Below are 21176 nucleotides of genomic sequence, written 5' to 3'. Positions count from 1 at the left end.
GTATTCAATGATCGATGATCGGTGATCGAATGTCTTAGTGTGAAGCTAGATGACTAGTAGTCGAAGTATTTACTCAGAATCAAATGATCTTCTGTATGAGAGAGAAAGTAGTGGGGTATGTTTGGTGATCGTCAGATGGTCGAGTGTATTAGTCGGGAATTGGATGCCCTGTATCATTCTTGGTTCTGTCCTTTTATAGTGTCTTGGGTCGATTGTTACCCAGTGATGAGTTGTCATCTTTAATGGTGGTAACGCATGGGTCGTCACCATTAATATGGATTCCGTAACCCCCTAAGGGATATATTCGGGTATTGTCATCTTGAATGACTGTAACGTCTTTCCAACGGATATACGGCAGGAGGTCCGTTGAAGATTTGAGGGCGGACCTCTTTATCCAGGGATGGATGTGCTTTCGTGCTCAGGTATGCTGAGGGGGGGAGGGCAGACCTCTTCTTCTAGGGCAGGAAGTGCTCATACATTTTGGCCTAATGAGGAGGCGAGGACGAACCTCTACTTCCAGGACTGGAAGTGCTTCGTTACTTTGGTGTTTCTTCGGGGTGCCCGAAGATAAATGGGGCGGGCCTATTATTCCTTAGTTTATGGGTTTGGTCACCTAGTAAGCCCATTAATCGTGAATTTCTTGGGGCACTCCTGGTGACGTATTTTGGCCCATACATTAGTAGGTGTGCTCTTAAGAAGGTCCTAGTAGGTGATAATTACCAATTTACCATTGAACAATCAGCTTTGATGAGGGTGTTTGATTTTTGACCGTTAGTTTTTTCACTTAATAAGTGAATATCACTTGTAAGTGGGGCCAAAGTAAGTGCAAAAATGTAAGCTCCAACTTATTGGAGCTTATTTTTTTGCACTTACTTTCTAAGTGCTGAGAAAGACATTTTTATCCTCTCCGAATATAATAATTACCAATATAATTATAATTAAAAAGAAAATCCTAAACAATTGATAAGTAAAAAATCTTTTATGACTTTAGCGATGACTTTTTTTCCTTCTTCACTCATCCTTCACCCAAGTTTTTCTCCTAAATTTTTTTCTCATCTCTTCCTTCATCAATCACGGAACCACCCAAACTCCATCATGCAACGTAAGTAATTTCTCCTTCATAATTTTTAATATTTGAAGTTCATATTTTCAACACAAAGTATTCATAAACCGTAATTCTCTTATATCCAAACTCGTGCGTATAATAAATTAGTATGAAATGTTAATGTGTAAATACTTTAAGGTCAAAATAGACAATTTCTCATTTTTATGACATTTAGAACTTATATAAAAATCAAGCACTTAGAAGTGATGGAAAACAAACGCCATAGCACTTATAAGTGTTAAAGTGATATCAATTTTAAGTGTTATGGCGTTTGTTTTCCTTCGCTTCTAAGTACTTGGTTTTTGCTTTTATATTAATTCTAAATGTTCTAAAAATGAGAAATTGTCTATTTTAATCTTGATGTTAACATTTCATACTAATTCATTAAGTTAAGTGAGTTTAAATACAAAATAATCATGGTTTATGAATACTATGTTAAAAATATTAATTGCAAATAATTAAGAATTATGAAGGAAAAAAGAGCTTGGTTGTATCGTGGAGTTTGGGGTGTTCAGTGATTAGTGAAGGAAGAGATGCAAAAAGATTTAGGAGAAAACTTAAGTGAAGGATGAGTGAAGATTGAGACGAGTCATAGCTAAAAGCATAAAAAGATTTTGTATTTATTAATTGTGTAAGATTTTTTTTAGCTATAATTATATGGGTAATTATAATATTAGGAGAAGGATAAAAATGCCATTTTTTAGCACTTATAAAGTAAGTGGAGAAAAATAAGCTCCAAGTTGGAGTTTACTTTTTTGCACTTACTTTGCCACCACTTAGAAATGATTTTCACTAAATAAACCTCTACTACCATAACATTGTACCTCAGCACCACCACCACAACAACCAATGCACTTCCGCCACCACCACGCCTTAACCACCACCAACTTCGTAACACTACCACCATCCCTAACACCACTACCATACCCCTCCACCACCGCCGTACTTTCACCACCACTGCCACCGTACCTCCACCACCACCATACTTTCACCACCACCACCACCGTACCTTCACCACCACCATACTTTCACCACCACCATCGTACCTCCATCACTACCACCCACATATCGTATCCACCATCACCACCACCATAACTCCACCACCATCACCATCACCATACCATACCACACCACACCACCACCGTACTTCCACTAATACTATCACCGCCAAATTTCCACCACCACGACCACCATACTTCCACTACCACCGTACTCCACCGTCACCATCATCATACCTCTATCACAACCATCCCCATACCTCCACCACCACTGCCACCATTGTACCTCTACCACCACCAAACACCATAACTATACCTTCAAGGAACCGCCACACCACTACCACCAATATCAGCGCCACTTTGTATACAAGAGTAATCGTGGAAATCATAAATAAATTCAATTAAAATCAAGTATCTTTACGACTATGAGAAAAAGTAAATTACCAAAAGTAAATTACATTACCAAACTAATTTTTTGACATTTTTTCCCTATAAGTAACGTTTTTGCCAAATATGCTTTCAAATTGTTCTACTTTTTTAAAGCAAAATAACTTCTACTACAAGCAAAAGTACTTATACTTTTGATTGTCAATCGACACCTAAATGTGGTTTTAAATTAGTGTTGGTATTGTTTAATTTTGATGAAAATGGTGTCCTGTTTTGCCCTTATTGTGATCCAAATAGAATTCTAATAAAAAATTAGGTTTAGTTTTGCAACAACGGCAATGGAAACCACATTTGTAGTTCAATCGTGGTGGGTGGGGGCGGGGTGGGGGGTTCAATCCGGGGGGTCGGGACTGCTAAGTTTGTGGTCATCCAACTCTAAACCAATTGGCAATGAGTGGAGAGGACATAAACATTATATTCTTGGTTCCTAGATAGTCGTTCTCTCATTTGAGACTATTCTCACAAAAACAGATGGAACAAAACTTGGAAAATCATGTCGAGCTTCTTGGAATTGCCGACCTTAAGAAAAGTAATCCACATAACTACCATCTACTTGTGATTGTCTTAATAGTAGTAGTGACAAATTTAAATCTAAATTTAGGGTTTTTTTTTTGTTTTTTTCTTTTTGAAAAGTAAATCTAGGGGTTTTACTAAGTGGTTATTGCGCAAATGATGATTTATATGTAGAACTTCACAAGGTATGTTGTATATTGGAAGACGGATTAGATGTTTATGAGAATTAATGAAAAAACAAAAGTGGTATGAATATCCAATGATCCCTAGTGTGCATAAGAAAAGTATTAGTTTTCATTATTTTGTATACTGAAGCCAGGCTAGCTACTAAGTACCATTTTTCTCCTTTTTGTCCCTGGATAATTGAACTGTATGTCTTCAAACTATCTTCTGGACTGGAGAGTCTAAAGAGGAGAACTATTTGTGGAAATAGATATAGGTAAGCTAGGTGAATAACATCTCCACAGTATTCTCAAATCTCAACAATAAAAGCATGAATTAAGAGATGAAAACATTATACGTATGGTTCAAACAATCTACCAAGCTTTTCACAGAGGCAGGCACTCATCAAATCCAAGACGAGCTCCCTCTCAACGCTTTTTTGTGGAATGCCTAACATCAACAGAATTTTAAATGTAAAAGCAAAATTAGAGGAGATCAACTCTCGCCAAATATATCCTAGACGGACACGGTAATATCAATTGTACGACATTAAGTTCATGTTTATTTCCTAGAGGCTAGAGCCCGTTAACATTTGAACAGTATTAAAAATATGTTCAAATGCAATAAACTAAAGGGTGTGTGCTGTCCCGGTACATGCATGTGTCGTCAGCGTCAGTGGCGTGGCTAAGGAATTGGGGGTCCGGTGCCAAAATAGTAACTAAATTTTTTACATAGTATCTAACTTTATTTTACATAGTATAATAAACATAAAATTAAATGATCTAACAATTAAAAAAAGTATTCCATCAACGAATTGAACCTAAATGATAAAACTTAAATGATCTAACCATAAAAATAATAACATTTAAATGATCTAACAATCAAGATCTAATAATAAATTTAAAAATTAATCAATTCAAAATCTCTAAATAATTTATAATGATTAGCGTTTAATGAAATTCAAAATAGTAAACTATAAAATAAATTTTAATGAAAATTACATCTTGAAAAGTTAATAAGAGAGAGAGAATAGAGCTAAAAAAAAAGGTGTGAAGAAAGAGAAAGTGGGAAAGTAGGTATTAGGGCTTAGCCTATTCTCCTGCCTTCATTGGCTACTTCCTACGTGGGCCTTTAATTTACCTTCAATTGGTCACCATGTCACAAGCATAAATGTAGGAAACTAAGGTGCTGTTTGTTTTTTCATTTTTTTCAGATCTGAAATCTGAATTGGAATCCCAATTCAGATTTCAGATGTTTGTTTTTATAATTGAAAAAATTTGAAAATCTAGCTGATTTTGGCTGAGGTCTGAATTGGCTGAAAAAGAGTTCAAATATTTCAGACTTCAAAACAAGTCTGAAAACAAGAGTCAATGGCTGAAATATGTTAAATGTCATTCATACCCCCATAATTAAAAATATTCTCAAGTCCAATCAGATCACCAATTAGACCACCACCAATCAGATCACCAATTAGACCACCACCAATTAGACCACCACCAATCAGACCACCACCAATCAGATCACCACCACCACCACCAATCAGATCACCACCACCACCACCACCACCACCACCACCAATCAGATCACCACCACCAATCAAACCACCATATGTACAAATCAGACCACCACCATACAAGTCAGACCACTATCACCACCACAGGTACAAGTCAGACCACTATAACCACCATAGATACAAACGGCCACCACCACCACCACCACCACCAAAAACCTCCAACAACACAAACCGAGAACCACCACCACCAAAAACCACCAACACAAACCGAGAACCACCACAAAAACCAACAACACAAACCGAGAACCACCACCACCAAAAACCACCAACACAAACCGAGAACCACCACCAAAAACCACCAACTACACAAATCGAGAACCACCACCACCAAAAAACCGAGAACCACAACCACCACCCTATCACCGACAACACAAACCGAGAACCAACAACACAAACCGAGAACAAACCCCACTAGAATTCGGTATGTTAGAGAGATTAACTAATAGAAATGGGAACATAAAGAGATCTGGCCGAGTAGGTTTCGCCGGAGAGAGATCTGGCCGGGGGAGTGAGAGGGAGGTTGAGAGATGGAGAAAGAGAAATGGAGCTGTTTAGGGTTTTGGTTTTATATTTATTAGAGAGAGAAAAATTTAGGGTTTTGTAGGATTAGGTTTGTTTGTGAAAAAATATTAAAGAGGGGGTATAAATGTAAAGTAATTAACTCAGACTTAAAAATTCAGATTCAAAAAACAAACATAAGACTTACAAAATGATTCAACCAATTCAGTTCAGCCAATTCAGATTCAGCCAATTCAGATTCAGACATAAAAAAAAAACAAACAACACCTAAAAAAAAATTGGGGGACCAATGTGGTGGGGGGCCCTGTGCGGGAGCACACCCCGCACCCCCCACCACACGTTATTGGTCAGCGTGCACTTCAAATTACTCGTAATCCTAAATGTATCGGTTAGACTATAGAGTCCACTTGAAAGAGCTCGGAGGACATAATCTTTCTCATCTAGATCATTTATCAGCCAAAGCAACTCCCTTTTCTCTCTTTATTTCTACGAGTTTCTTGTTAGCTCACTTTAATGTGTATTTGATCTTGGTAACTAGTCCATTTTTCCGATTTATTTAATTTAGATTATGTTAATGTAAACAGAGTCACCATTGAGTAAACTAGCACTGCTGCATGATCAATATACTGAACTAACTGGATTGCTTTAAAGATTCAAACTATGAATCGCCCGTTAGATAAGATCATCCGGAAAGTTGCATCATCTTCAAACATTAGGATTTCAAACAATTAACACGTTGCAAATTCAAATTTTGATTTCAGTTGGAAGATTCTCTTATTCACTCCTACTCCACTGGATTCCCACTAACCACCCCTAATCTCACAACATTCTTTCGATCTATTTTAGTCATTAAATTAAAAACTAAAACAAAGAAACACAATAATATGATAAATAGCTAATAGATTGATGGTTCATGTAAGAAAGAAAGATAAAACAGTTGACAACTATATAAAACCATCAAAAGTAGAAAGCAATCCTTGGTTTATGATTTTTAGGTGGTCTACCTACAAACAAGAACAATTCCGGTGACGTCACTGGTTGTTCATTGCAAAAAACTTCTTAAATCAGGTTGAGACTTGACATATTTTCAAACTACTTTCTTTATTAAACTTTGTAAAGAAAGTAATCAGTTTTGTTCTTGACTACCAACACAAATTTCAGTAAATCCAAGATCACAAGGGCGTCTAACAATTTTTGTAAGACTCGTCTGCAAACTGTATAGTTTAAATACGTCTGATCTCTTATCGTACTACATCCAACATAATAAAATATCATCACCGAAGCGCACAATTTGGACAAATAGATGATAAGGCAATCTTGAGTTTATTACGAACAACTCCTAGACCCAAACTTGGTCTATTATCTTTCTCTTTCAACATATACAAGCGAAGTCTACGACTATAACCTCCGCTCTGTTGTTCTTCCGAAAATGCAAGACATAGATTTCCTCTAAACCTATATGAATGCAGAAAAGAAATAGAAAGATGGGATCTTTATTTCCTTTAACATCGGATTTTCAAATTGTAAGATTGATCTTCTTTCCTTTAATAATTTTGATTGATTTTCAGGGTGCACCAACATTCGGCCGTGCAGGGTGTGCGTATAAACGCAGGCTCAAAAGCAATTGTGGGAGGCGCCTATAGATGCAGCCTACTTCTTGACTTAAGGGCTACCAAGTATTTTTTACTGATTTCGGTTATGTTTCTAAATTGTCTTAATTTCCATTCGGTTTAGAACTTCCAATTTCTTTTAGGGTTTTGGAAAGTTTCAACAAAAACTGAAAAAGGTACCTCTATTTAATTCCCATATACTATACCCATATTAAATTCTCATAAACTATACCCATATGGAGTGATTGATATTGGAGGAAAACCATGAAAGACAGATACTTGAAGAGAAAACCATGAAAGACAGATACTTGAAGAGAAAACCATGATGGTGAGTAAGAGTCAATCGACAAAGGCGAAACCTTTAGATGTTCTTCCTGATGAAATTTTTCTCAATATAATATCTAAGGTTTTTCCATGTAAGTCGAAGAAGAAACTGAATAAAGCAAATTCGAAAAAAGTGAAATTGAATAAAGCAAAGTCAAAGAAAGTGAATCCTTTAGCTGTTATTCCCGATGATATTTTTCTGAATATAATATCTAGAGTTTCTCCGACGGGTAAGTCTGTGATTAGATGCAGTTGTGTTTGCAAGTCATGGTTCAATTCAATCAACTCTAATCTTGATTTCTTTCCATCGAAAAGCAAACCGCGTTTGATATTGAAGTCCTTTAAGGAAAAATATTGTGATTATTTCTACTTAGACCGACATGAAGAAAACGACTTCTTTTATTTAGAAAAAGATAGTGATGATCTTCACAAGATAGGAGAAATCCGTACTAATTACACAAGAGATTTATGTGGTTATTATAATGGCTTTGTTTGTTTACACTTGATAAAACATGATATTATAGAGATTTGCAATCCAACTAGACGAGAAATACTAGTCGTCGCCTCTCCTCCTTGTATCAATAGGTCTCATGATTATAGGTGTTGTTACGGATTTGGGTACGACTCTAAGAGGAAAGAATATAAGTTGGTTTATATCAGTAGTAATTTTAACTGCATGGTGTTTATATTAGGAACCGATTCATGGCGAGAAATAAAAAGCATTGTTCCTCGTGAGTTATTAGCACTATTCATGGGTTATATTATGTTTGAGAATATCCACGCCCGTATACCCGTCTTTTGTAAAGGGTTTCTATATTGGATGACAAAAGATCGTAGTGAAATAGTTTCTTTCGATATACACAACGAAACTTTTCAAGTAATTAAACTTCCACCAAAATGTGTCAATCATCACCATACTATTCCTCATATAGAGTTTAGAGGAAATCTATGTCTTGCATTTTTGGAAGAAAAATGGAACGGAGATTATAATGGTAAACTTTGCTTGTATAGGTTGAAAGAGAAAGATAATGAGCAAGTGTGGATCGAGGAGTTGTTTGTAATAAACTCAAGATTGCCTTACTATCAATTTGTCCAAATTGTGAGCTTCGGTGGTGATATTTTATTATGTTGGATGGAGATACATAAGGGATTCGACGTATTTAAACTACACAATTTGCAGACGAATGTTACAAAAATTGTTAGACGCCCTTATGATGGACGTACTCTGATTTGTGTGGCTAGTCAAGAACAAAATTGGTTACTTTCCTTACAAAGTTTAATAAAGAAAGGAGTTCCAAAAGTCAATTCTCGTCCCGATTTAAGAAGTTTTTCCAATAAAGAATGTCTGACGTCACCGGAATTATTCTTGTTTGTAGGTCGACAACCTAAAAATCATGAACTAAGGAAGAGTTTCTACTTTTGATGGTTTTTTATTGTTGTCAAGTGTTTTATTGTTCCTTCTCCATGAACCATCAATCTATTAGTCAATTATTTATTATTTATTATTGTGTTTTTTGTTTTAGTTTTTATTTTAATAACTGAAATAGACCGAAAGAATGTTGTGAGATTTACGGCCGGAGTGTCTTGAGTGTTTTTATAAAAAATTTAGAAATCGAGGGACAATGTTGTTGATCTTCTTCTCTATATAAACAAACAGTAGATGAAGAGGGCAAATGCTATAAATTGGCATATGTGATACCGATGAGAGACGCAATCCCCATTACCGTTTTCCTTCTCTCATTCATAACCAAATGCTAATTACAGTATTTATGAAGAAGACTATGTTCTTTTATATTATGTATGCTACACACACACTGTACTTTTTTTTTTGTCGTAATTGATCAGGTTTAAGTCGCAATTTGTTGAACTGTTGCTGCTTCCTCCGTCTTTGCCTTTATTCAGTATATATAAGTCTGATGATTTCTTCTCTAACTTCCAATCCTGCACCATTAAATCAATTAGATTCACATAGACCAACAGAACCCGTTAACTAACAACACGTTTTGTCGCTTCGATTGTACCTTTGTTGATCTTTCTACTATACTTTCAGATGGAAGCTGAGATGCACGACCGTCCTTGACCTTTAAGTAGTTGTACATGACTACACCTACTAGAGCTGAAATCCATATATAAATTTATGAGTACATTTACACGTGTATATACATATTTAGCTTTAAGGTCAAACGGTTGTAAACGAGCCTCTCGTCAACTGGGTCATAGAGGTTAGTCTGTGACCCAGACCCAATAACGGACAAACCCTTGACCCAAACGCTAATGCTGGTACTTTTCTTTGACGCTAAAGCTATACACACACACAAACACAAGTTATGATGATGGAACTCGGGAAAGATGACTGTTGAAAGTGCAATCAAGATCCAGTCTCTCAAAACACCAGCAACACGAATTGTGACTGCTCCAGTTCTACCAATTACTAAGAAAATATCTAAAAGTTCAAAGCTAGAGCTCTAAGAGCATTTGAGAAGAAAATCCAGAAATTGAACTGAATCTGTGAAACTTCCATATCTGGCTTCTCCAGGAAATACCAAGGAACACACAAAAACACAAAACTGCACGTGAAAAGCATCGTTTCAGCTGTTAGTATTTAGTAGATTCTTCATGCAGTGAAAAGGAAAAGATATTAAACCATAAAAATTAAGTACCTGCATGGAGCTATGTAATATAAGCTGGTGATAGGATTCAGAGTCAAGCCCTTCTTTTGGAGAAGGACTTGAGTTAAAACCAGTCTAAGAGCCTCGGCAACAATGCCTGTAACCTGGTAAACTGTACCAACTACATTGAAATGAATTTCCCCATAGGATGAAATAACGACACCAACGCTGACTAGCAACATGTTCAAAAACACGTCACATCTTAATTTGTCAGTTCCACATATAACAGCCATAACAAATGTTGCAACTGGCACTGCACATTTCAAGCACAAAATATTAGCAGCAATTGATAAAAATCTGGGGAACGGCAAAACTCAGTAGGGTATCACCATACTTAAAGCTTTGAGCATCTGGATGAAGGCGACAGAAATGTGCAAGTAAGCAGTGTTGTCAAACCTGTAACAAAAAGTATGAAGTTTAGTAGGAACCCAATTATACAAGTTTTAAACAGTTCTTTCTTTTAAACGAAGGGGAGAGGAACGCCAGTTTCTCACTTGTGAAAGGTTATAAATAGGTGTCACTTTCAAGTTCGTCTAACTAGTCAAAACCAACAATAAGTAAGCAATAACAAAAACCATTAGCGAGCCTTACAAGCTTTTCATCATAAAGGGTTCTTTCTGCCACTCAGGTGCAACTTTCGAAACTCTTAAAGAACCTAATATTAGTCGATTTAAGAGTATCAGATAATCATATACCAATTACCAACTACTCCATGGCAACTTAGAAAAACATCAAAGTAAACAAATATCAAGTAAATTCCAATTAATTTACTGCTTACCAAAGGCTGGACGCAAAGAAGGCACTTATCGGAACCACACAGGTTGCATATCTACAAAACCATTAAATTTGTTTAAGAGAGAAAAATGAAATGCAAATAAAATAATGACAGTGTCAACGAGTTCAGATATTTCTTTCTTGTAAATTCAGCTGCCTTTTTGTCGTCTGCATCAAATCCTTGGTGCTATTACAGTAAAAAAAAAAATTCTAGCATTGATATGTTGGTCTACATGACCTAGACATTAAACAACTCATACAAGCTTTAGTTAAAATTACATTGAATAGAACCTTTAATTAGTTGAAAAGAATAATTAAATAGAGTAACATGCCTTCACAAAAGAGTATGTCCAATGAGCATGAAGGTTGAACATAATTAAGTTTTCTTCAAATGATCATTGTGTTGCATTAACAAAGAAAATCGAAGGACCTGGAGAGCAGCAGATACAATATTGGCTTAAAAAAAAGATAGGGAACCATACCTTGAGCACCCGAATCAGAATAAATGCTACCAAGCCAGAAAATCCCATATGAATCATAGTCAGTGTTATCGGGTATGGAAAATTGAAGTATTGGGAGATAGAACCCACTGAAAACCAATTGAAAGAGATGAGTTTAAGTTTCAGTCTAAGTAAATTGACATAAGTTAGTATAGACAGTTTTATAAAGTATAGGTAAAAGGGTTTTCAGTTATCAACATCAAAAAATAGAATTCATAGCTCATGCCTCATGAGATATATACAAGTATTCACACTTGCACAAAAAATTGTTATCAATGGTTCAATCGAACACTACATGCTTATGGGAAACTTTGGAATATAATATACATGGTTATTGGATGTTGCGCTAATATGTTTGTCATGACTCATGTATTGTGGTAGATGCACTTTTTGAACAATACTATCAAACAGGTCCAAGATAATCACCTTCCAAGCTGCCCAAAATCTGAAACTCCCTATCACTTTCGATCCATTTTGTGTCGAGAACCATAAACCGAATCTCGACATCCTTCTCTATCTTTGAGAGCTTATCATTCAAGAAGATTGGGTTTTCACCTGGGACATGGTGATAATCAGCCATCTTCTGAGCTGCAAGATATACCTTCTCAATAGGCCCACAAGTAAGGAAAACCCCTTTGCTTCATGATCTTGTGAACGACACCCTTTAAGATCTCTCCCTTGAAAGGTTTGAAGGTGTTGCAGTGAAAGACTATAGGGAATAGCACATCACCTGAGTCTTGCCTCACTCTCCCTTCGCCTATGCGCGTCAAGGTAGTAGGAGCGATAAAATAGCAGTGATCGTGAGTAGCTTTGCGGTTTGTGAAGTCCTCGAGTAGACGAATGATGATGGCTCTTTGAAGAAGAAGACTCTTGCCATCTAGCTGCTCCGGAGGAATCACAACATTCCAGGGCAATTCCACCTTGAGATACATAGTTGTTATACCTATTCATAAGAGAAAACGGGTTAGATCTAAAAGTCTTCACGATTCAAGTAGAAGCAAATTATCAAATAGTTATTGAACTCGGACTGTTCTACTTATATGCTCAAAGTATCGCATATGAGGCAAATCAGGCCATATATGCTAGGTGCATGATCATTTACTTTGGAACGGTGAATGAATATAAAAAATACTGTGCAATAACTTTTCAAAAGAAAAAATACTGTGCAATACAATAAAGACCTACCCGACCAAAGTAGAAACCTATGGTGTCACTAACATAGAATCCCAACTATAGGTGAAGTCTAAATAAGAAAAGTATCTCGGCAATGATTTCCATCTGCTCAAGAAAAATAAGAACCTTCGTAAGAAGCAAATTTGCCACTGAAATCTACTTGCGTTTCCCCAAAGATGGACTAGTTTCTGGCTTTCCAAAGCGTGACGTCTAAGTGATTCCGTTTTCCTAATGGTGGCCATATTCATTATGAGTTAGCAGCCAACGCCCAACATAAAAACCCACGACTATTAAAGGGTGAGAAAATAATAGTCTAGTGAATGAATAGCAGTATGGTAATTGGTAAGTGCATCAATATCAACCCTAATGTATCGTTCAAATCAACAATACAATATATGATTAAGACGGGTTGACTGTCGACTGATCAAGATCATTTTCGGGGTTGCTTCGACTTAAATGAAATTAACAGGAAAAAGAAGTAAAAGATCCCCAGGAATTCAAACATATTTTATTTAAGACAACAAGCATAACATTAAACCCTAAATTGATATTAATACTTTGCTAGTTCTAAGATGAACTATTGCTAAGTTTATATAAACAATGAGAGTTATTAAACATGGACTTCAGGAGTAATTATCATACAGAAAACAAACAGAATCAAAGCTCATAATTGATTCATACCCACATAAAGAACTTTGGATAAGAGAAACGGGTTTCTACAAATTCTGGTATCAGAGTTGATCCACTCAACTAATTTTTACTTGCTATCAAACTTGAAAACAACATATGCATATAGAAATTAAGTCCATAACCCTAGAAGAACCACAAGTGAACTATGAAAAGAAGAAGTGATGAGTGATTCCAGTTATGAGGAAAATTTGAGTTCCAGAAGAAACAATTACAGAGGAGTTCGTCTTCTTATTGGTGTAACAAAAACGAAGAATATCTGAGAGTTATGGCAAGATTAGAAATTGAAAAACGAGAAATATCTGAGAGTTGCTTCGAATTATTTTCTAGGTTATTTGGGGTTTTTTCTTATTCTCAACTCCCTATCGAGACAACAAAAATGACTAAAAAGGACCAGGGGTATTTTAGTCAATTCATCTTACGCGCCATCATTTCTCTCTCTATAAATACCGGTTGGATAATTTCAGATTTTTAAAATTTTCATCGTCTTCTAAGATGAAATTAGAAATGGCGAATCTCGTACCAATTCTTCTTCTGATTTCTTCAATAACAATTACTGAGATTTCGATGAACAGGATAGAGTATTCATCAGGTAATTCATCAAATTCTCATCTCTCTCTCTCTATAACTTTTTTGGCTGATCTCTCTAACTTTCTCTCTCTACTGTAGAATCTTCTCACTTTGAATTTGATCTAAAATTTCTCACGAAGTTTAACAGAGTAGGAGGAAGAAAGTATTCATCAGGTAATTACTTCATCAAACTTTAATCTCTCTCTCTCTCTCTATAACTTTTTGGCTGATCTCTCTCTATAACTTTCTCTCTCTACTGTAGAATCTTCTCAATTTGAATTTGATCGACAATTTCTCACGAAATTTGACATAGTAGGAGGAAGAAAGTATTCATCAGGTAATTCATTAATCAAACTTTCATCTCTCTCTCTCTCTCTAAATTTTTGGCCGATCTCTCTCTAACTTTCTCTCTGTACTGTAGAATCTTCTCAATTTGAATTTGATCGACAAATTCTCACGAAATTTGACATAGTAGGAGGAAGAAAGTATTCATCAGGTAATTCAATTCATTGATTAGATCTTAGATCTCTCTCACTTTCTCTCTACTTCTGTACTAACTTTCTCTCTGCACTTTAGAGTTTTCATCTTCTCCATTCGAATTTGACACACAAATTCTCACGAAAATTAACATAATAGGAGAGCATTCACCAGGTAATTCATCAAATTTCATCAGGTTATTCAATTCATTGGTTAGATCTTAGATCTCTCTCTCTACTTCTGTATTAACTTTCTCTCTCTCTACTGTAGAGTTTTCATCTTCTTCAGTCGAATTTGACACACAAATTCTCAGGAAAATTAACATAATAGGAGAGCATTCATCAGGTAATTCATCAATTTTCATCAGGTTATTCAATTCATTGATTAGATCTTAAAGCTCTCTCTCTCTCTCTGTACTAACTTTCTTATCATCTGAGTGATTTTTTTTGGAAGTTTAATTGATTATTTTTTTTTTATATGAGACTAGCGCCAAAATTTCACTTGCTACTGTTACACTCAGATTCAATCAATGATGAAGGAAGAGTGTCTCCGAATCAATCTATTTCTGAAACGTTGAATCCTGGTTTGAGAGGTAATGTTGTTCCAGATGATGATCTTCATCTAGATGATCAAGGTGGATTAAATGGTGATGATCAAGGTGGATTAAATGGTGATGATCAAGGTGGATTAAATGGTGATAATCAAGGTGGATTAAATGGTGATAATCATGGTGGAGATGATGATCATGGTGGATTAGATGGTGATGATCATGGTGGAGATGATGATGAAGAAGACAATGACAATGATGATGCTGATGATGAAGGTGAAGAAAGTGATGATGAGGAGGAGGAGGAGGAATATATGGATGAAGATGAAGAAGCTGAAGATAATAATGGTAGATGTAGAGAATGTGTTGATAACCCTATGTTGCCCATGCACGTGTGTTGGAGATGTTTGGACGAGTTTAGCGATCTGAAGAAAGAAGAAAAAGAATTGAAGAGGAAGATGAGAAATTACAGAATACAAGAATGGGGTTTGAGAAGAAAGAGACGGAAATGGATTCGCAAAGTAATTGGCAGAGATGAATCTGATTCTTCTCCCCCATCAGTATGGAGTACTCCATCCATCTCCCAAATCTCCTGGTGAAAAACATAGAAGACAAGAAGAGGAAATTACAAAATTAAGGGAAGACTACGCCAGATCCCGAAGATTAAACAATTGATGATCATCATTCCCCACTCACTCTGCTTATATTTTCATCAACCAACTGCTTCATAGTTTGAGTATTACTCCTTACTAAATAAATAGTTTTAATTTCTTACTTACTAATTCCTTCAGTAAGTGTTTGCTTAGTTACTCTGCTGAGAAACCATTGTGTTGAACTATTATTGATGGATCATGCTTTCTTGTTTTTTTTACTCGTATCTTGTTCTCATTTTTCATCTATAAATCACTCCTTCCACGATTCATGATTCGGGTTTGGGGTTGTAGTTAGAACCGACTTCAACTGATACACTTCAAAAGTGATCGAAAATGACAAAGCAAAACAGAAGAAATTTTGGAGTAAAAACTTGACCTCATGAACGAGTTATATTTTTTCTAGTTTAAGTTGATTGTCCTCTCTCCATGATCCATATGATCATCAGAAGTTTTTGAGGTTCTTGCGTAACTGTTTGGGCAGGCAGCCGACCAATAAAAGCTCCAAAGAAAAATATGGATTTTGTTCGATCAAATTAGGGCAAAATCTTACTTCGCACCTTAAATCTACTCACCCAAATTTTCAAGGCTAGGAAAAAATCTCACTTGAAGAAATCTGATATAACCGAGAATCAAATTTTTAAGGCTAGGGCAAAATCTCACTTGAAGAAAAATATGGATTCTGTCCATCAAGCTTGAAGAAAGAAGTTAACATCTTTTGTTGGAAGGAAGGGAAATGTACCATAATTTTATCACCCCATAACATGATTCTATAAAATAAAAATACATTAAAAAGATCTGAATTCAGAGGGTTCAGTCGGGCAAACGAAATTGAGAAACCACAGCAAGAAAGACAACATCTTGAAGGTCTATTGGAGGTTCTTACGAAGCCTAAACTTTCCTCGAATATGCTAAAACCATTACAAAATCCTTAGCTGAGGATCCCACTGATGCGGAGATCCTATGTGATGATGAGGTAGCCGTCTGTAACCACAAGTCCATTAAGTTATGTAGTTGTAGTGTCGGAACAACTGGCTGACCACGACAACGAATCTCCACCTATTTACAAAACCAAAAGGATATTCATGTCACTTTTTGCCCGTTTAGATTCGGATATGAAGAGCTTATATGTCTGCTATGAATGAAAAGATTACCTCAACTTCACTTTGAAGATCAAGTTTCTTCATGAGATACTTTTGGATGAAAAGAACAGGTATATTGACATCTCTGCAACATAGAACAATACATTTGAGATATTTTTCACAAACAAAACCTCGTGGTGGTGCGTATTTACTCGGATTCTTCTGTCTAAAGACAAAGTATTAAGTCAACATATGACTTAGAAGCGTGGAGAATAATGACTAGACAAGTATAATATAAACAAGTACAGCGACCGACAATGTGAAACACCGAAAACAATTGACCACGCTAAGTTCACTCCCATCCAAGCAAGCGATGCAAGTTTGTACATCTTCGACCATTAATTGAGACACTTGGGAAATCACATCGGTTGGTCCTGAGTCACATCTTTGAGGTTTACAATACCAAATCTTAATGACATGGTTGACTCATAAGTTATTTACCTTCATTTAGCTACTAAATTCGACAACTGCGTAATAATCTAGTTCCTAGCCCTAATCCTGAACATCACTATTTTGAGAGAGGAGCTCTTGCATAAGATATATATATTAGAATTAAATCGAGCACTAAGAATGGCGGCGTAACTAGAATGTCCTTCAGTTCAAAAAGTAGACAAAACTAAGCAAAACGATTATAACATGAGAAATTTCATCGTGAGATAGAAGAGGATATAAGAACTCACCGTATCCTCAAATAACATGAATCTATCTGTGGCAAGGGTGCATCTCCTTCCCTGAAAAAAAAGATGAACGAGATATGTCGAATTAAAATTTTAATCTTCAGATACCAACGTTTAAAAATCAAACCTAAATAAAAATTGGTTACTTACTGGTCTTCAGAAGCCACTAATGTGAACCAAATCGGAATAGTTCTTCTATCTCTATTTGACCCCACAGCATCAAGGACACTTTGAGCATTGATAGCATGTTCCCCAGAAGACTCAGCTCTTTTCCTCCTCATTCTCTGCAACTTTCTAGGTTTCACCGCACTTAGAGTTGTAGAATTAGCGCCATTGCTATTATCTTGAACTTTTGATTTGTTCACATGCCCCCTCCCTTTAGTTTTTGGTCCACGAACTTCAGTTGGAGGCTCATTAGCTTGTTCCAGCTTGACAACTGACCCTTGTGAACTAGACTTACTAGAGTTCGTTCTATTTGCAGCTTCAACTAGGCAGGTTAAAGGTTTCCAAAGATCAACTTTCCCTCCCCATGATTCACCAATATTTTCTTTATCTTTACCAGAAACGTGATGGTTAGATTGTTCGGCGCTGGAAGAAGGCTGTAACAGTAAAAGAGTCGAATGTGCCCCAAAAGAAGAAAAGTTAGCAAATTAAAGCAAAATCTTACGAAAAATGGCCTCTAGACCAACTAAATATAGAATCATACCCATTATTACCTGCCTTCTGTTTTGAGCAATCTTGCTTAGGGTTTCAGGTGAGCTTGAGCTCTCAGGCTGATCTTCGAGATTTTCTTCTTTTTCGACATGTTCATCAACAACAAAACTAGATCCTCGTAAACTCGCGGCCTTTCTTGCAACACCTTTCGTTCTCCGGCCAGTCAAGCTGGGCTGTGGCGATACTCGAGGAGTACTCACCACAAGTGATGAGAGTGATCTCTCCTTCCGTTTTACAGGTAGTTGAATCGTAGGAGGAACTTCAGGTGCCTTAACTTTTCTCCTTTTTAGTGGAAAAATTTTCGCCCTTACATCTTCTAAATTATGGTCTGGCCTGCAAGTTACAGAACCAAAGCATTTGCTTCAATAAAGATGATTTCGTGATTCAAACCAAAGGAATACATAATTTGCAACTAAATTGGATCGACAAGTTGTAATCAATTTATGTAAATGCTTGGATTTGAATCATTTCGTAAGAAAATTGAACTTCATACAATTATTGGACTACGTAACAATCATCAGAAAAGATATTTGACAAATTCTTATGCAGTTGCTGACTTGATAACATAATCCAAACTTGTATAAATAGTGAAGAAATGGACGAAGTCGGAAAGAGGATCTTACCTCAGTTTCTCCTCTGGGGCACAACCCAGATCGATATTGCATATTGGGCAGCAGTCGACATCCTCATCTGTTAGCTTATCATATATGCACTTCCTGCAAACTGGAACATAGATCAAAGTATCATACGTTTTTCCTGAACGCACTCAAACATTACACCTTACATATGTAACCTATAGTATGATTTTCAGACAGAACAATAACGAGACCAAAGTTCAACGCGTCATATATAAGACAAAGAAGAAATAGTATGACCTACTTATATACAACCGTACAAGCAAAAAAACCAAAATTTTAGTTCTCTTTTTGTTTTTAGTAGCAGTAATCGGATAACCTAACAAGACACAATCCAGTTGAGAAGTTGAACAGTCTTCAACCTTTTTCATTTGAGAAAACTATACTTAGTGGAAGTATGAAGTTTTGATCAACGGGATGGAACATAGTAGCCAAAATGTAACCTAGAAGACTGGCAAACATCCGACTTGATTGGCCTATGCGGCAATACCCATGATGCCAATCGGGTCAACAAACCCCAATTGTGGGCCTTCCACCTACATGTTAACCTCAGCCGATCCGTACGGAACCCAATACTTGATGCTATTATGTACTTCAGAAATGACGATCGAAACAAATAAAGGGAAGGCAAAAGAAAGAATACACCTGACAAATGGCTGTTCTTACAATATCATGAAACAAAAATTTCGGAAGTATCTAATAATCCAATCACCAGCATTCCAAACCAAGTACATTTATTTCATTCTCTTTAAAGCCCTAGCAACCCACAAAAAACTTTTCCTACTTTTTCCATTTTGGTAGTATTAACATGTATCAACCTCTAATTTATTCTTCTTTTTTCCTTTAAGGAAGAAACAACTTACAATCTCCAATCCTCGATAACCCGAATACCAATACAAGAATCAAAGAACTCATAACCTAATTTCTTTTATATCTAAGCCTCTAATCTCAAGAATAAAGACAAACCCAATCACCCAAATCATAAGATGCAAACTACTAACCAAGTTCATAAAGGAAAGAAATTTAAGACAGTAAAAGAACAGATCAATCAAATTCAAGAAAACCCCAGATTATAAAACGAAAAATCCAACAAACCCAAATCAGATAAGAACTTAATAAGTACTACCCAAGTCATAAAAATGTAAAATCTGAAGATCCTAGTTCAAGAACAATAACAAAGGAACCAAATTTAGAACTTACATGTATGAAGACATTCAGAAATGGTAGTAGCTTCTTTCAATAACTTATTACAGAGCTGGCACGTCATGCACGCCACAAGAGTTCCCCTTCGAACTTTCACAACTTGATGATGGCCTGTCATCTTCTTCTTCTTCTTCTCAAGAAACCCTTAATCACAGATTGATTGTTATAGGTGCATGTTAGCAATACTACCCATTAGTAGAACATGAGATTCGCATTCATTTTACTCTCTATAAAACTGCATTCATCAATAAAAAATTCGAAACAGTGAGAATCACGAAGAAAATAGGAAAAATTAACGCATAAAAAAGCATAAAGATACGAACTTTTTCACTTCAGAGAGATGGGTTGAAGTCCTAAATCAAATCTATGTGAAGTTTTTTTCGATCTGTTGAAGAACTGAATGAAACAAAAAAGGATTGTTGGTGTGTTAATGTGGTGATTTGAAGATGCGTTTGAGTAAAATAGTGAAAATACGACGTGGGTTTTGGTTGATTTGTAAAAAGGAGAAGTATTGAGGATCGTAATCGAAGGATTTGACGACCATGAGAGGAGTATTTCTACTTCTTTTACGACGAGAGGAAAAAAAATAGAAGTATTGAGTTTTAGAGAGAGAGAGAGAGAGTGTGAGACCGAAGAAAGAGAAGTTGAGAGAGAGAGATAAAGGAGGGGTTGGAGATAAACTGCGCCGGTGGGAGATTGATTAATAAACCTGCACACTCACTTGTGGTGTGCTTAATGCATCCTTCCACGAGTTTCTTACTTTCAATAATTCTCTTTTTTTTTTTCGTCTATGCAAAGAAGACCACCCCTTCCAACAAAAAAAAGAAAAAAAAACACCATCGGAAAAAATAGGGGTCTAAAAGTTAATGTGATCGGTTATCATTAGTCCAGGAGTTTTTCTCTCTACATGTCTGGATCAATGGGGTTCGGTTACGTAAGTTTTCTAGATGTGTGTATATACATATACATATATTCAAGTTTTATTCTTTGTCTTTTTTCTTACACCACCACTATCTTTTTCACCATCATATTTACTGTCTATTCTTTTCCTTTTTGTTACGATGTATCTCTTTATGTATTGTTCATTAACTTCTGGAGATTCGTAAGGTCTTATTTCTTCGTATTTATGATCGAAGACAAGATAGAAACGAGAGAAGATGACGGTGGAGGATAAAGAATAGAGAATAGAAGGAAAAAAATCTGATAGATAAATTTTCTCAAGTGGTCGGTTAAGTCGTTTCTAAGGGTCACATCTGAATTAGCCCATAAACTGTTTCAATATTAACCCCCGATAGAAAAAAGTAGAGTTTCTTCAAAATCCAGCAATAATTGACATGTGTTTTTTGTCCAAATTCAACAAATGTGTGAAAAAAATAAGTAAATACGGAAGTAGTTTTCTGTTGTTGAAAGAAGTAAAACTTGAGCAACAACTTTTTTCATGATTTTTTTACAACGGAAAACTACATCTGCATCAGTAAAATAAATGAATATACATTTTTCTTATGCT

General features: G+C 35.9%; 3 protein-coding genes and 2 pseudogenes across 6 annotated transcripts; 2 read left to right on the top strand and 3 right to left on the bottom strand.

The window, feature by feature from the left end:
• The first annotated feature begins 7200 nt into the window (after positions 1 to 7200).
• On the top strand, positions 7201 to 8746 carry LOC147555150 (F-box protein At3g07870-like). Its single transcript, XM_086661157.1, has one exon. It carries the CDS (start codon positions 7250 to 7252, stop codon positions 8672 to 8674), a length of 1425 nt encoding a protein of 474 aa, XP_086517283.1. The 5' UTR covers positions 7201 to 7249; the 3' UTR covers positions 8675 to 8746.
• A 527-nt stretch (positions 8747 to 9273) lies between these two features.
• Positions 9274 to 10754, bottom strand: LOC147555149 (putative sugar phosphate/phosphate translocator At3g17430; annotated as a pseudogene). Its single transcript, XR_015233479.1, has 4 exons — positions 10699 to 10754; positions 10255 to 10316; positions 9912 to 10173; positions 9274 to 9818 (listed from the first exon to the last, which is right to left on the bottom strand). The product of XR_015233479.1 is annotated as a putative sugar phosphate/phosphate translocator At3g17430 (transcript).
• A 198-nt stretch (positions 10755 to 10952) lies between these two features.
• On the bottom strand, positions 10953 to 13171 carry LOC147555148 (DNA-directed RNA polymerase V subunit 7-like; annotated as a pseudogene). The gene is made up of 3 exons (XR_015234549.1): positions 13049 to 13171; positions 11621 to 12137; positions 10953 to 11283 (listed from the first exon to the last, which is right to left on the bottom strand). The product of XR_015234549.1 is annotated as a DNA-directed RNA polymerase V subunit 7-like (transcript).
• Positions 13172 to 13534: 363 nt separating this feature from the next.
• Positions 13535 to 15489, top strand: LOC147555147 (uncharacterized). Of its 2 annotated transcripts, XM_086661158.1 has the most exons (7): positions 13543 to 13646; positions 13724 to 13798; positions 13887 to 13961; positions 14046 to 14120; positions 14201 to 14275; positions 14372 to 14446; positions 14589 to 15489. In XM_086661158.1, exons 1-7 carry the CDS (start codon positions 13550 to 13552, stop codon positions 15245 to 15247), a joined length of 1131 nt encoding a protein of 376 aa, XP_086517284.1. In that variant the 5' UTR covers positions 13543 to 13549; the 3' UTR covers positions 15248 to 15489. The 2 variants fall into 2 exon arrangements, with proteins under 2 accessions (XP_086517285.1, XP_086517284.1); XM_086661159.1 differs by lacking the exon at positions 14372 to 14446 and having other exon boundaries at positions 13535 to 13646; positions 14622 to 15489.
• Positions 15490 to 16014: 525 nt separating this feature from the next.
• Positions 16015 to 20485, bottom strand: DRIP2 (DREB2A-interacting protein 2). Its single transcript, XM_086661156.1, has 8 exons — positions 19993 to 20485; positions 19667 to 19904; positions 18455 to 18554; positions 17834 to 18164; positions 17268 to 17716; positions 17121 to 17171; positions 16453 to 16525; positions 16015 to 16357 (listed from the first exon to the last, which is right to left on the bottom strand). The coding sequence occupies exons 2-8, from the start codon at positions 19785 to 19787 to the stop codon at positions 16190 to 16192; spliced, it is 1293 nt and encodes a 430-aa protein (XP_086517282.1). The 5' UTR covers positions 19788 to 19904; positions 19993 to 20485; the 3' UTR covers positions 16015 to 16189.
• Between the last annotated feature and the right edge of the window lie 691 nt (positions 20486 to 21176).

Source organism: Eschscholzia californica, unplaced genomic scaffold (assembly GCF_041429995.1).
Source record: "Eschscholzia californica isolate CP2 unplaced genomic scaffold, dmEscCali1.0.p SCAF_2, whole genome shotgun sequence".
Taxonomy (NCBI): domain Eukaryota; kingdom Viridiplantae; phylum Streptophyta; class Magnoliopsida; order Ranunculales; family Papaveraceae; genus Eschscholzia; species Eschscholzia californica.
This window is presented reverse-complemented; position numbering and strand designations above follow the sequence as displayed.